Raw genomic sequence first — 13,110 nt, 5'->3', positions numbered from 1 at the left:
GGAATGTTTTTATATTTGATAATAAAATGAACATTTAGTATGAGCAAACAGTTGCAAATATATAAAGTGGCTACAGTTGCTGCAGGAAATATCTGTGGTTCCTTACGCAGCTAAAGTGCAGATTAAGCTATCATTCAGCTGATTGGCTATATAAAATTACACCCTCACTACTTATACTTACGTATACTACTTATACTCGCCTTACTGTCATCTTCTCAAAGATCATTTTACTGCAGCACTGTGAGGTCTTTTTACATGTGCAGGATGTTGAGAAACAGACCAACAGAGTTAATGACTATCAGCCTGGAGCTTTGTGGCTATACCCCAGAATTCATCAAACCCTATGTGAAAGCTCAGATGTGGAGAAAAGAGACAGACAGGAAGCTGAAGCAAAGGCAGAGAAATACTGTACACACTATATGCATCAACTGGGAGAAACATGTCGCTGCAAACATACAACAGCAAAGAAACAAAAATATTTCATTAAATTCTCAAAATGACCTAAATGCACATGAACAAAGCATTTGGATGCCACATAGCAGCTGATGATCAGTTTCTCAAGAAGGAAATAAGAAAACAATGTTGAGGAGCACGATCAGTCAAGGATAACAAAAAACAGGCTTTGCCTCACATTCCAAGACAGGCAGCGCTGTGCAGACACAGAGACAAAGAAGGAGCATCTCTGACCTAAAACAGATTATCTGCTCTGCTCTCCCCGACAGACAAGCTAAGTTGTTGCGAAAGGATTTTGCTGCGCTTCTCGTCATTCGCATCACTGGTGGTAAAAGGAAGATTCTTCAAAAAAATAAAAGAAGGGAATGTAGAAAAGACGCAGAAATGACAATGACTGTTGTACAAGATGTTTTTAAATCCTTGAAAATCTTGCTCTATAACTATGAAGTAGAAAAAAAATAATTTTCAAGATCACAGCAACATATGAAAATGTGGCATACATTTGTATTCAATCCCATTTACTCTAATACCCTTTTATAAAATTTGACGCAACCAATTCCCTTCCCTACCAGTCAATGAAGAGCTTTTATTTCGATAATCTGAAAGTATCTTTGCAATAATATAGCTAGATTAACTTTCATAAAATAACCATGGAACACCAAATATATCTATATTTCTAAATATAATTGAAACCAGAAGTTTAAATACCCCAGGTAAGTTAAATCAAACCACACTTCTCTTGTTTTTGGTCAGAATTACTAAAATTGTTTCCATTTGCTGAACAATGACAGGAAGAATATGTCAGATTTATTTATTAATACCTTCAAAAATCTGAGTTTACCTAGAGAATGAGTACCATCTTTTAGAACTACCAAGGAACGCCAGATTATGGTATCATGGTTTTTCAAACTTCTGTTAGGTTTACTGACACACTTGAGTTAATTGGAGGTAGATGGATGTATTTCAAGGCAACACCAGGAACAATGGGGAAAGTCTTTAGACTTCCCCATCTTCTTGGGAACAATTTGAATGAAGATGCTTGAAAGTTAACAGTTCTTCTGTCCAAACAATTACACACAAGTATAAATGTGGTGGAAGGAGATTAGTTCTGTGTCCCAGAGATGGATGTGTTTTGGTCTGAAATATGCAAATCGACTCCAGAACAAAAGCCATAAATAAAATAAATAAATAAATAAATAGTTTGCAGTTTTCAAATTCAGATGGGGCCAAAGACCTTCATTTTTGGAGACATGACCTGTTGTCTGATGAAACTAAAGTGGAACTATTAGGCCACAATGATCATCTTTACATTTGGAGAAAAAATGTGGAAGCTTGTAAGCCTGCAATCTTTTTACAGCCTTAGTACAATTTCAATTATTGTAAATATTATTGTACCTTCTACACTTCTGAACATTTGGCCAGTATATCCTGAGCAAAACATACAATATGACCACACATAGAAACATCTTGACACAGATGCAGACACCACTGTGCTCACTTGCACTCAGCTTCCCCTCCAACAGGTCAAAGAACATCTGGCAAAATTCAAGGTTTACTTTCTAGGCTCTGTTTTAATTAGCAAGATGTTTTATTAGATGAGAAATTAATCAAAAGAATACAAACACACAGTTAATCTGGCAGAAATGTGAAGGTTTCACATTGTTTATCATGAGCCATCTGTGTGAACCCTCTCAAAGTTGAAAATGGCAGAAGCTTTTCTTCCCTCTCTTCTCTTTCCCTCCTCTCTGCGCTCGCCTACAGAACACACAGGGCGCTTTGCTGGCTATCCCTAATATACAGGCGGATTCTTAAATGATGACAAGAGGCCGTGAAACAGTCACTTTTAATTTGACTTTAAAATGTGAAACATAGTTGGAGACTATGCAGACTAAGAGCAATAGAGACACAATCTACTCAATTCATTATGTATATTCAATCGGATTGGAAAGACAGAGATGGAAAGCACATCCCTATTAAAATACATGAAACAGAAAATCTCTTCAGCAGTCCAGAGACTGTCAAAGAAGAATTATTTAAAGAGCTTTTTGTTAAAAAAAATTGCTTTATTGCCAAGTAATCTTTATGTCAAGTCATCCAGAACACAAACAATAAAATGACCCAGCCCAGTGTGATGAAAACTGGCATATGAAAAAGATCTGGAAGAGTACACTGTTACACACAATTTACCACAAGTAATTCAATATCAATAAAGGCTGGAAACTCAGGAGATTTTGTCACAATTTCTTCCAACTTTGCTGTGCAGTGGCCATCAGTTGTGCAATTCTGTTAAACCTTTGCTTACATCATCTTTACACAAGATTAAAATTCTAGTACAGTTTCCAGGACCTCTAAGAGGGTACGGATGTCCAGTCTCCTGCTCTCTTGCACTTTGTTGTGTCCTCGCCATCAAATCAAAATCCTTAAAAATATGGGTGGTTTTCACACCTCCAATATCAATTTCAGCCTGCCTGATTGACTGAGGTTTAAGCTTGGCACAAAAATAGTGTGGTCATTCCTCGTTCCAAATCTTCATTGACCAAGCCACACAGGTTTGTATAAGGAACAACACCTGGATAACTTACCAACGGCTGCTTCCAGACTCCTCCACACTCCACACAGAACCCAAAGAAGCTGCTACTATGGTAAATAGTATCGAGTGCATTGCTAAAGCAGCTGTTAAAGAATGCAATTTGGAATTTCAGTTTGGATGTATTGTCTCATTTCATTGCACCAATAAAACCTGAACTGTTTAATAATGAGAGACTCTATGCTTTTATTTAGAAAAATACTGCAACCCATCATTTGATTTAGAGTATTACTCCTCTTATTAACTCTTAGTTAGAAAGCAGATGACCAAAGCCACTAAGAAGGCAGAGCCTAGTGAATGTGTATGCCACAGACAACAGGAGGGTAAAAATGGAGGCAGCAATTAAATCGTACAAACCAGGTAACTATAAATTAGCACTACTTAAAGTATTACGCATGAGACCAACTTGCTGTGAATGTGGAAAACCGCCTGCTACATCCCAACTTTATCTGCCTCAAGTTTGGACATGTCCTGGGTGAGGAGATCCATAAGCAATCAGTAACTATTTTCCTGTGGTTTCTATAATAGCTCTGCTCATTGAGAGATAATTACAGATGCCTACTTTAAAAACACCCAGGCTAATAGTATTAGTATTAACTTGGGTCTCAATGTCTCTTTCTTGTTTGTTTGGGGTTTTTTTGTTTTGTTTTTTTTTTTTACCCCTCCAGGGGGTCTTTTTGTGGACTCTAGTGTCCCTTATATGAAAGTAGGCTGACAGGAAAGGGGGAAGGAGAGGTGGGAAGACATGCGGCAAATATCGTCGGGTCAGAGAGTCGAACCCGCGACGGCCGCATCGAGGAATCAAGGCCTCCAAACATGGGTCGAGCTATCCCCTACGCCACCACGGCACGCCCCTTTGTTTGTTTTTTTACTGATTTAATTATTTTTTGCTTTGCGTTGTCATGTTGAATCTAGCCAAAATGCATCAAATGTAACTGTTTTCCCCAAAAATAATTAAGTCAAGCTACATTGTGATTGATGGATGAATCACTTCATGTCATATCATTTTGCTATCTGTATTTCCATCCATCTATCTATCTATCTATCTATCTATCTATCTATCTATCTATCTATCTATCTATCTATCTATCTATCTATCTATCTATCTATCTATCTATCTATCTATCTATCTATCTTCTGTACACCCTTGTCCCTAGTGGAGTCAGGAGGTGTGCTGGTGCCTATCTCCAGGAAACATTTTGGGCGAGAGGTGGGGTACACCCTGCACAGGTCGCCAGTCTGTCGCAGGCTATCTGTATTTATATAATGAATTTCATCACTGGCGACGTATCTTGACATGTGTCGTGTCTAGATACATCTAGTTATGCAGAGTAGAGCTGCAAAACTAATAAATAACCACCACCTTCTCACCATGTAAGCATTATGCATACCGTGGGACAAATCTCACGCTTCAAAATGTATTCTTGAGATACAATTGTGTTTTTTTTAGGCCCCAGAAGACTTCAGAAGACATGTTTTCATATTAGCGTACGTTTTAGTAGAGCAAAGATCTAATGGCATTCGGAGTATGTTCATGAATTATTTTTCAGAAAATAAACTGTTTATTTAATATTCCAAATAAAGTGTTTGAAGTTCCAAAAGTTGGAAGAACAGGGTTTTGGTACACTTGAATTATTTTGGTGTTATTAAACAATAGCCTGACTGTATCTACTCTCATTTTAATAGCTTTTATGTAGCTTTTAAGTGGAACAACTACTTACTTGCACATTTGGAAAATTAGCTAAATAAATATTGGTCAACACTTTAAATAATGGCTAATTTGTCAAGTAGTTTATTTTAACAGATCAGTTTCTACCTGTATCCACTGGTTGGCTTTTCTTTCCACTGCATTGCTTGGATGCTCAGAATACAGAGCCAACAAACACTGGAGGAGAAGTCCTCTACTTGCACCTGCAAAACACATACAACATTTACCAATTTCCTCAGGGTAATTTTCATGTTTCTTGTTTCTGTTTGTCAGTAGGTTTTAAAAAGACAGATAAAGTAATGACCAAAGTATAGATTCACCTTCTGCAGTGACATGAGGGTTCCAGCACAGTCGGCCTAAAAGTTGACCTAATAAGGGGAGCCTATTCAAGGTTTCTGTTGTGGAGCTCTAAGAGAGATAGAATAAAAAGGAAAGAAAAAAAAGACATAAATTAACATTTAAGCACTAAAAAAAAACAATATCAATGTAAAAAAAAAAAAAAAAAAATCAGGCCTTTATATTTAAATAGCAGTGTGTCATGGATAAAGACTAACGACTAATTTGAGAGGATGAGATCACTACTAATGTTAGTCATAATGGTAGGTCAAGCAGAGTTTAAATAGAACCTAAATAACCCAGCTATTGTCTGCAACAACAGTTTCTTTTGCTCAGTCCTCACATTTGGCCTCCCGATTGCTGAATAGTCTATCGTAAATGCTGTACGGTAAACGTCTGTGTGTGTGTGCGTGTGCATGTGTGTTGCTGATGCAACAGAGAAGGAATGCTCATTTACAATACAAACTGTTGAATGCTCTGTGACTGAAGGAATGCCCATAAGAATAAGCCATCACAAAAGAAAGCAATTACGACCGACTACCAGGGCACAATTGGCATCAAAGCCTCTTCAGCACTGTCTCTAATTATGACCATGTAACTTGTTGTAATTACAACCAGACATTCTTTGACAGAAGTGACTGATTACATACTGGCCAAGGAGCCTAAGGAGACATGTTTATAGATGAGAATGAAATAGATGGTGAAGAAAGACACCAAGATGCAAAATACATATAAATCATGCATATGTATTTTAGGGTTTACCTAATATGTGAAGCTCTAAACTGAGACAAATTTGACAAGAAAAACAATGAAAATGTAAACTTTTGTCATTTTAAGGTACAGATGGAAGTTAATGGTTCTAATGCATGCACAAATTACATTCATGTTTGTTTCTACTAAAAGAGCAAAGAAAGGCAATCCAATGAGAAGTTGGTTAAGTTTCAGAATTTTCAGAAGGATGTATCTGATAAGCAGCTGGAGAAAAGTCCTGGATTTACCTCGAGGCTCCTCTGAGAGCTGCACCTACACAATAACTGTGTTCAAGTTTAATTGACGGAAACAGAGCTTCTTCCCAGCATGCGGGGGAGGGTAGTACACAGACTAAAAGAATGAGAACCAGCCAATCACTCCAATAAAACTTCAGACACATTACCCCCACAGCAATGGACCCAAACAAATCAAGCATTAGCATGTTTGTGTGTGTGTTATTCATAGTAACTAGACATGCTAATCCTGTTCTACACACTAACAGCTTCATGTTTTACAATTATATAAAAAAAGATTAATTCTTCTTCAAAAAGGGTCAATGAAATATTAAATTAAGTACAAATTGTTTATTTGAATATACCACATAGATGTACATTTATATAAATTAGGATCATTAGGCGCAATTGGACATAACAGTGATTAACCCCTTAACTGTCACCCTCATGATAGTTAAGGGGTTTTACACAACTCTGTGTGTCTCTTGTAAGTAGACTCTTTTATTGGTGCTGCTACTGCCAAAGAGGGTTTTGAAACAGAATCGATTTCAAAATATATTTCGGGGCAATCATCATCACAGTACTTCAAATACAGCTCAACACTGTAGCCACAACCAAATAATGTTCAAATGTGTGATATTAACCTGCAAAATCACAGACTACAAGTTAGCGAGCAGATGTGTGGATCAATGGGTTGGTGAATGAATAGACGGAATAGATGGATGTACAGATTCAGCAATTAATTAATATTTCAAGAAATACATTATGGAAGTTCAAAAATATTACTCTACTCCATCTCCTTCTCTGACTGTGTAGGTAAACTGTGCACTGGCATCAGCTTGAAACAGTATCAATTCATTCTCACAACTCAAAACTGTTGTAAAGCGAAGTGGACCACAAACTAGACCTGTCACGATAACAGATTTTTCTGGACAATACATTTTTCCACGATAATATTATTGAGACCATCACTGTGAAAATGGAAACCACTGCATCTAACAAAGAAATGGCTAAAAAAAGAGAAACTCTGAGAAGTTAATTTTAAGCATTGGCTTTTGCAAGTGTTGGTGTCTGACAATCATCCTCACCTGTTCTAAACATGTATAGAACCTGGAAATGAACAATAGGATTATTACACATATTGGGTCATAAGCCACAAGAAAGCTGTAAAGATATCAAAGGATTCATATCGTTGCCAAAATGTGGGCTATCCTCAGCTGGTCTTTTATGAGCCCATTGCGAAGAAAAAAAGATTTCAATGCAATTAAGCTTTACCATACTGTTTCTTTGCATGTGCTCCATAACTTTGCTCATTCTGACTCATCTGCATTACGCAAAGCCAGAATTATGCTGACAGAACGAGAGACCTGCAGGGGAAAAAAAGCGAGGCTTGATCTATAAAAATATACTGGTAGATTCAAAAGTCAAAGTTGAAGTAATAAGTCAAATATAAGCAGAAAACTGATTTTTAACAACTCACTAAATGTTTCAGTAAAACATTGGAAGATTCAAAACAATTTCCAAGGGCAATTTAATAAGGATAAATTCAGCTAAATCTGGAAAGTCAGTCTAAAATATGAAGGAATAATCTTAAATGCTGTGAATTGGCGAGTTGTAGAGAAAAAAAAGATTTGATCAGAAAAGTTCAGGAATCTCAAAGAACAGCAGACCTCCTTATCCTCGGCCCTCTTCCCAGATTTGCTGGATCTGATATGGGGATACATCAGGTTAGCACTCAAGGTCCCACTGCGGCTATTACCTGACTAACTCAACACTGCAGTGCTGCCAGCCAGGCATACACTGCCTCAGCAACACACAGAACAGCGTCTGTTAGCAGGACCCTTCCATTGAATGAATTACCGTTCAAGCCTTGGCTAAAACTCAGAAGGTGTGGGCGCAGGTTTCAGCAGACTTGATAGTCTCATTTCTGTGTTAATTTTCTCAAAGTTTCATTAATCAAATGGCTGCTGTTCTGCCTAATAGGTGAAGACTTTAAAATCAATATAGTGCAATGTTAACCTGTAAAGACAGAAAAACAGCCTGTTGCACTCCCATCACTGTATTATTGTGCATTAGTTTTAAGTTTCAATGGCAGACATAAATAATGGTAAAACATGCAATTACAATGCTTTCATGGGCATGTTCATTTTACACACAAAAGCTACCTAAACTTTGTTGAAGATGTTAATCAGTATTTCCTGTAGTCTTTCTAATGCCCCTGCCACATAGCAGAAATGGGTCAATAGTGGTCTGAAGTACAAGAGAAAAAAAAAGAGTACAAGAGTGTCGAGTTGGTCTAATTCCCTGGATATCAATCAAATCCAACATCTGTAGAATGTGCTCCCAAAAAATCTAATCTATGAAATCCACAAGTCACAGTTTTCAAGACTTAAAGGATCTACTGCCAACAAAATGGTGGCCAATATGGTAGGTGGCAGTATAAGGAGGACCACAACACAATTAGGTAGGTAGTAATGATGTTATTCCTGACCGCAATATTTCTAAAAGCCAACTTATCTACATTATTCCTGTAACACTATAATCTATCAATAAATACCTTTACTCACCACACTGCTGATTTCTGAGAGAAGCTGCTGGAGGAAATCCCTCAGTCTCTTCAAGTGTAGGGCGATGTCGTTCCGTGTGTGTGGAGTGTCAGTTTGGCCCCAAGAGATGGCTTTTTCAAGCCAGAAGGGCATCTGCTGAACATTTGGCGAGTGTGCTGTTGTTTGCTGAACCTGCAGCTCAGTCATTTGACGTTTTCCACAGGCAAATTTACTTTTGAGCTTAAAGAAATCCTAGGAAACAGCAATAAATGTACCATTAAAGTCAAGAATTACACAGAAATTGTCATGAAACTTGAACTTTACCATCATATTTTGTAAGTATCAAGACAGAATAATGGCAAGTGGGATCTTGGCGGTATACCGTTTTTCTGTTAGCATATTTGTGGACATAGATGTTTGATTTATTTTGACATCTCTTCGTTTCCCGCTATCCAGTTTCATTGGCTTCAGATGTTATGCAGCACTAAGCATTTAGAAATAAATGAGAAAAGGCAATAAACCACTTTGTTTAACCTGAAGAAAACACAAATTGTGTTTGCTGAGAACGAGTTTGAAAAATAAGAGAAACTTTGTTTACAGGAAAACTCCACAGATGGAGATTTACTGTTACAATGACAAATAAAAACTCAGGTTCACTTCTTTAAACAGTAAAAAACATTTATATGGAGACTTTTTCTAGAAATGAGTTTCAAAAAATGTAATTATTAACAAATAAAATTGTGATTTGTCTATGCCGGTACAAAGTAGGAAAATAATAAAAACATAAACCAACAGTCTTTAGTAGGCTGCTCAATGACATATAGAACAGCGTAAGATCCCAACTTGAAAATGATAGCACCGTCATAACATTTATCAAATAGAGAGAATATTGCTGATAATGTTCATTAATAGAAAGTAGACAAAACATCAACAAAGACATTATAACTATTAGAAATACAGAGAGAAACGGGTGCCCAGAAAGTCAGAAACTAAAGAACAAAGTTCCATCAATGAACACTAAAAGGTCGCTCTGGCAATCTTTTAGTTTTGCTCTGGCAACATGACATGACTTCATGTGTGAAAGTCAGTTATTGCTGCATTCACAAGCATGTACACAGAAGCCACTGCTTGAATAATGCTAGCTACACTAACCATAACATCAAACATGTTCATTAGTGATGCTAAAAATAATTCAAATGTAAACTTGAAAAATCACTTTTGTCTTTGATTTAAAATAATAAAACACAATTTCACAATGGCTGCTCTCTCTCACACAGTGTGACATCACCTCCACTCCAAATGATTAACTACCACTCCTGGCAGGAAGGATAGGGAAAAAAATCATATGATTCTTATGAGAAATTAAAAAGTGGCAAAAATATCTTGTACTTGGTGTAAAAACATAGACAGTGAGAACTAAGCGGGTCAAAGCTTTACAAAATATCCAAATCAAAAATTGCCCACAAAATCCTAATAGGTAGATCTCAAATTCCAATTAGACTTACTGAAAAAGTTACATTTTGATCATGAAAATGAAACCTAAAGGAAACAACTGGTTATTAGATAGGGCTGTATGATATTATAAAATCATTGGTAAATATTGTTTTGATAATATTAGTTGCGATATATGCTTATTTCTTCATTCAACTCTCATATGTGCTTCCTTCAGTCTGTGATCTTAAGCATTTTGTCCAGTCATTTGTGCCCAGTGTGAATATCTGATGCCATCAGATTCTGTGCAACTGGCTAAACATTATATTAGGATATAAAATCCAAGTTGATAACACTTGGAATATATTACCCAACAATTATTGCACTCCAAACAGTTCTTTCCAATTTGAATATTGTGATGATGATGGATTTGTGCAGACTTAGCATTAATCTCCCCTCAGTGCTCTATCTGGTTTATTCTCATTGAGCTTGATTTCTTTAGATGAATTTCAACCTGACCAATCAGCAAACAGAAAGAAGAGTTATGAATGATTTGACATTGATTTTCTGCGCCATTTCAGAATTGAAGTATGCCTTTGCAGTTTGGCAGTGGCAGTGGAGGAAGTGAAAGAAGCTATTCAGTCCGTGTTGGACATGCTTCCAAATACTGAGCAATTAAAGTTGGAGGAATATTTAAGACATTTTATTGCTGGCAAAGATGATCCTACTCCCCACTGGAATGTTTACAGCTCACGCAATTTCCGGTAAGCTTTATTGAGAGGCGCTTTACACATGTCCCAGCCAAATGTTTAAAAATTCAACAGAGTCCATGCCTCCAGCAAGCAATCATTTCTCAATAGCCAAGAGTCCCAATCGTCCGTACATAGAAAGCGTAGAACAAGCGGCTGGTTTTTACCAGGCTAGTATTAAATAAACAATAACTAAAAACAGATGCTTTTGACAATTACGTCAATATCTGCATATGTGGCCTACATCCTCCATAGCCACCCTTGCTTTCAAAGGAGGTTAATAGAATAAGTGGAATGAATAAAAAAGAGGAAATAAATTGTTTTGATCTAGTTATTCTACCCTCTTATTACCACAATTTAATGATCACATTCTTGTGATCCAAGCAATATCTTCTACACATCCAAGACTGCCTACTGAGAAATAAACAATACATTCTTCACCTTTTATGAAGATGGAAAAAAAGCATAGGAGGGCAGGCCCCAAGGGTGTGTACGAGGATGTGTTTCATGTCTGCATATAGCTCGAGAATCGTGTGTGTGTGTGTTTGTTGTGTTTTGCCATAATGACAGGTCTATGTGGGACACCACAGGCTTGTATTTTATGATCACCTCGTAACACATGATTTGTTTAATGTCTTGCCATCAGCTCAGCTGGAAAGCCCCTATGGCACGCTGAAATGAATATATAAATACTCATTTCAGGGAGGAAAAATGCCAAACCAAATTAGGAACAAACGACTCTTGTTGACTTGTCTCTTAGGGTCTCCATTTTCAGAAAATCTGAGGGAGAACCTAAAAGAAAAACAACCTTAGCGGAGTTTCATCAACATCTCTATCCTGTCAATAGTTACAAGTACATATAGGCACAGACGGAATAAAATGCAGTTACAGTTACAAAAAAAACATGTACATGTACAAACAGACTCAGCAGCAGCTCTGGAATTAGTTATGCACATTTTGGAGGAGGAACGAGATGTGACTGGTCAAATATTATCTTTGAGGATGTGTTAAACTAAGTTTGTGGACTTTGGGTTTTGCTGGGTTTGCTGATGTAATTATGAGATTGTTGACATTATTTCAGTACAACCAAAATCAGTTAAGCATCACTTTCTGCAAATTTACCTGCATATGATTTCCTTATGTTCAACAAGGTTTAATAAGATGAGAAATGTAAACAGTTTGATTCTGACCATGTCCCACTGCAGTGGGTCAGTAATGTGCAAGTCTGGTGCATTGGTTTCAACTAGCCCTTGTTTTTGAAGTACAATTTTGCTGACAGAGATTTCTAATTATATTTATTTTTTTCTGTTTTGTTTATTTTGAATATTTAAAATATATTCCAGTTAAAGTGTTAAGCCATTATTTCCATCTAGTCCTTTTTGGAAATATAGAAATAAAACAGAAGATTTCTCAGTCAATCAATTTCTCAGTTTATAGTTTAGTTTCTCACCGCAACGTCTAAGCCAACCGAACGAACGAACGGACGGATGGATGGACGGACTGACGGACGGATGGATGGATGGATGGACGGACGGATGGATGGATGAACAAATAGAAAGATGGAGGCATGTGCTGTATCAACATCAGACCACAGGATGTCAGTATTTCCTCCTCTACAGGAGACCGTATTATAAAGGAAAACTATCAATAAAAACCCAACTCAGCCTCAAACCACTGCTGTTGTATGTCAGTCGGTTTCAAAGTTAAGTTAAAGGAATACATTTAAACTTTTTAATACTCTCTTTCGTGGATTGTTTTTAATCTAGAATGTTATCAGCAACATACATACTTGACAGTCATTACCCGTCGACTGGACATTATTCAAATGTGAACTTACTTTCAAATAATATGCGCAGCACTCAAATTGATGTATTTCCAAAGCAGACGCTGGTCATACGAAAATATTCTTTACAGACTCAAACGACAAAAACCTCTTTCTTTCCGTGAAAACAAGAAACTGAACTTCCCTCTTCTCTAGTGAGTTCCGGGTAGGGAAGGTTCCTATTTGCTGAGAGCGGTGACGTACGCGGACATCCCCTTGGAAAGACTCCTGGGAAATGAAGTCGTAGAACTCAATTTATCATCTTTTTTAGTTGTATTGATTATAAAGTCAAGCACATTTTATTAGTTTCTAATTGATCAAACAACCAAATAAAAACCGTAAGAATCAGTATTTTAGTTCAATCAAGATCTAAACTTGAAAGTAATTTGGAGTAATTATAAATATGATATTCTTAAAGCAGATGAATTAGAATTGGGATTGTTGCTTTTTAAATTTACTTCACAGCCCGACATTTTGTTGTTGTTGTTGTTGTTG

At 36.8% G+C, this 13,110-nt stretch overlaps 1 protein-coding gene across 2 annotated transcripts in view; it reads right to left on the bottom strand.

The window, feature by feature from the left end:
- Window positions 1-12,768, bottom strand: part of fancc (FA complementation group C) — a 39,732-nt gene extending 26,964 nt beyond the window's left edge. The window contains exons 1-4 of one of the 2 annotated variants that reach the window (XM_032578659.1): window positions 12,631-12,768; window positions 8,635-8,865; window positions 5,069-5,156; window positions 4,857-4,951 (exon numbers count right to left, since the gene is read on the bottom strand). In XM_032578659.1, coding sequence (XP_032434550.1) covers window positions 4,857-4,951; window positions 5,069-5,156; window positions 8,635-8,820 — 369 coding nt within the window. In that variant the 5' untranslated portion in view covers window positions 8,821-8,865; window positions 12,631-12,768. The remainder of the gene's footprint in view (window positions 1-4,856; window positions 4,952-5,068; window positions 5,157-8,634; window positions 8,866-12,630) is intronic. The other variant, XM_032578660.1, reaches the window with a different exon arrangement.
- Window positions 12,769-13,110: the final 342 nt, after the last annotated feature.

This window comes from Xiphophorus hellerii, chromosome 12 (genome assembly GCF_003331165.1).
Source record: "Xiphophorus hellerii strain 12219 chromosome 12, Xiphophorus_hellerii-4.1, whole genome shotgun sequence".
Classification (NCBI taxonomy): domain Eukaryota; kingdom Metazoa; phylum Chordata; class Actinopteri; order Cyprinodontiformes; family Poeciliidae; genus Xiphophorus; species Xiphophorus hellerii.
Note: the sequence above shows the minus strand (reverse complement) of the source record. Positions and strands in the feature narration are given on the sequence as shown.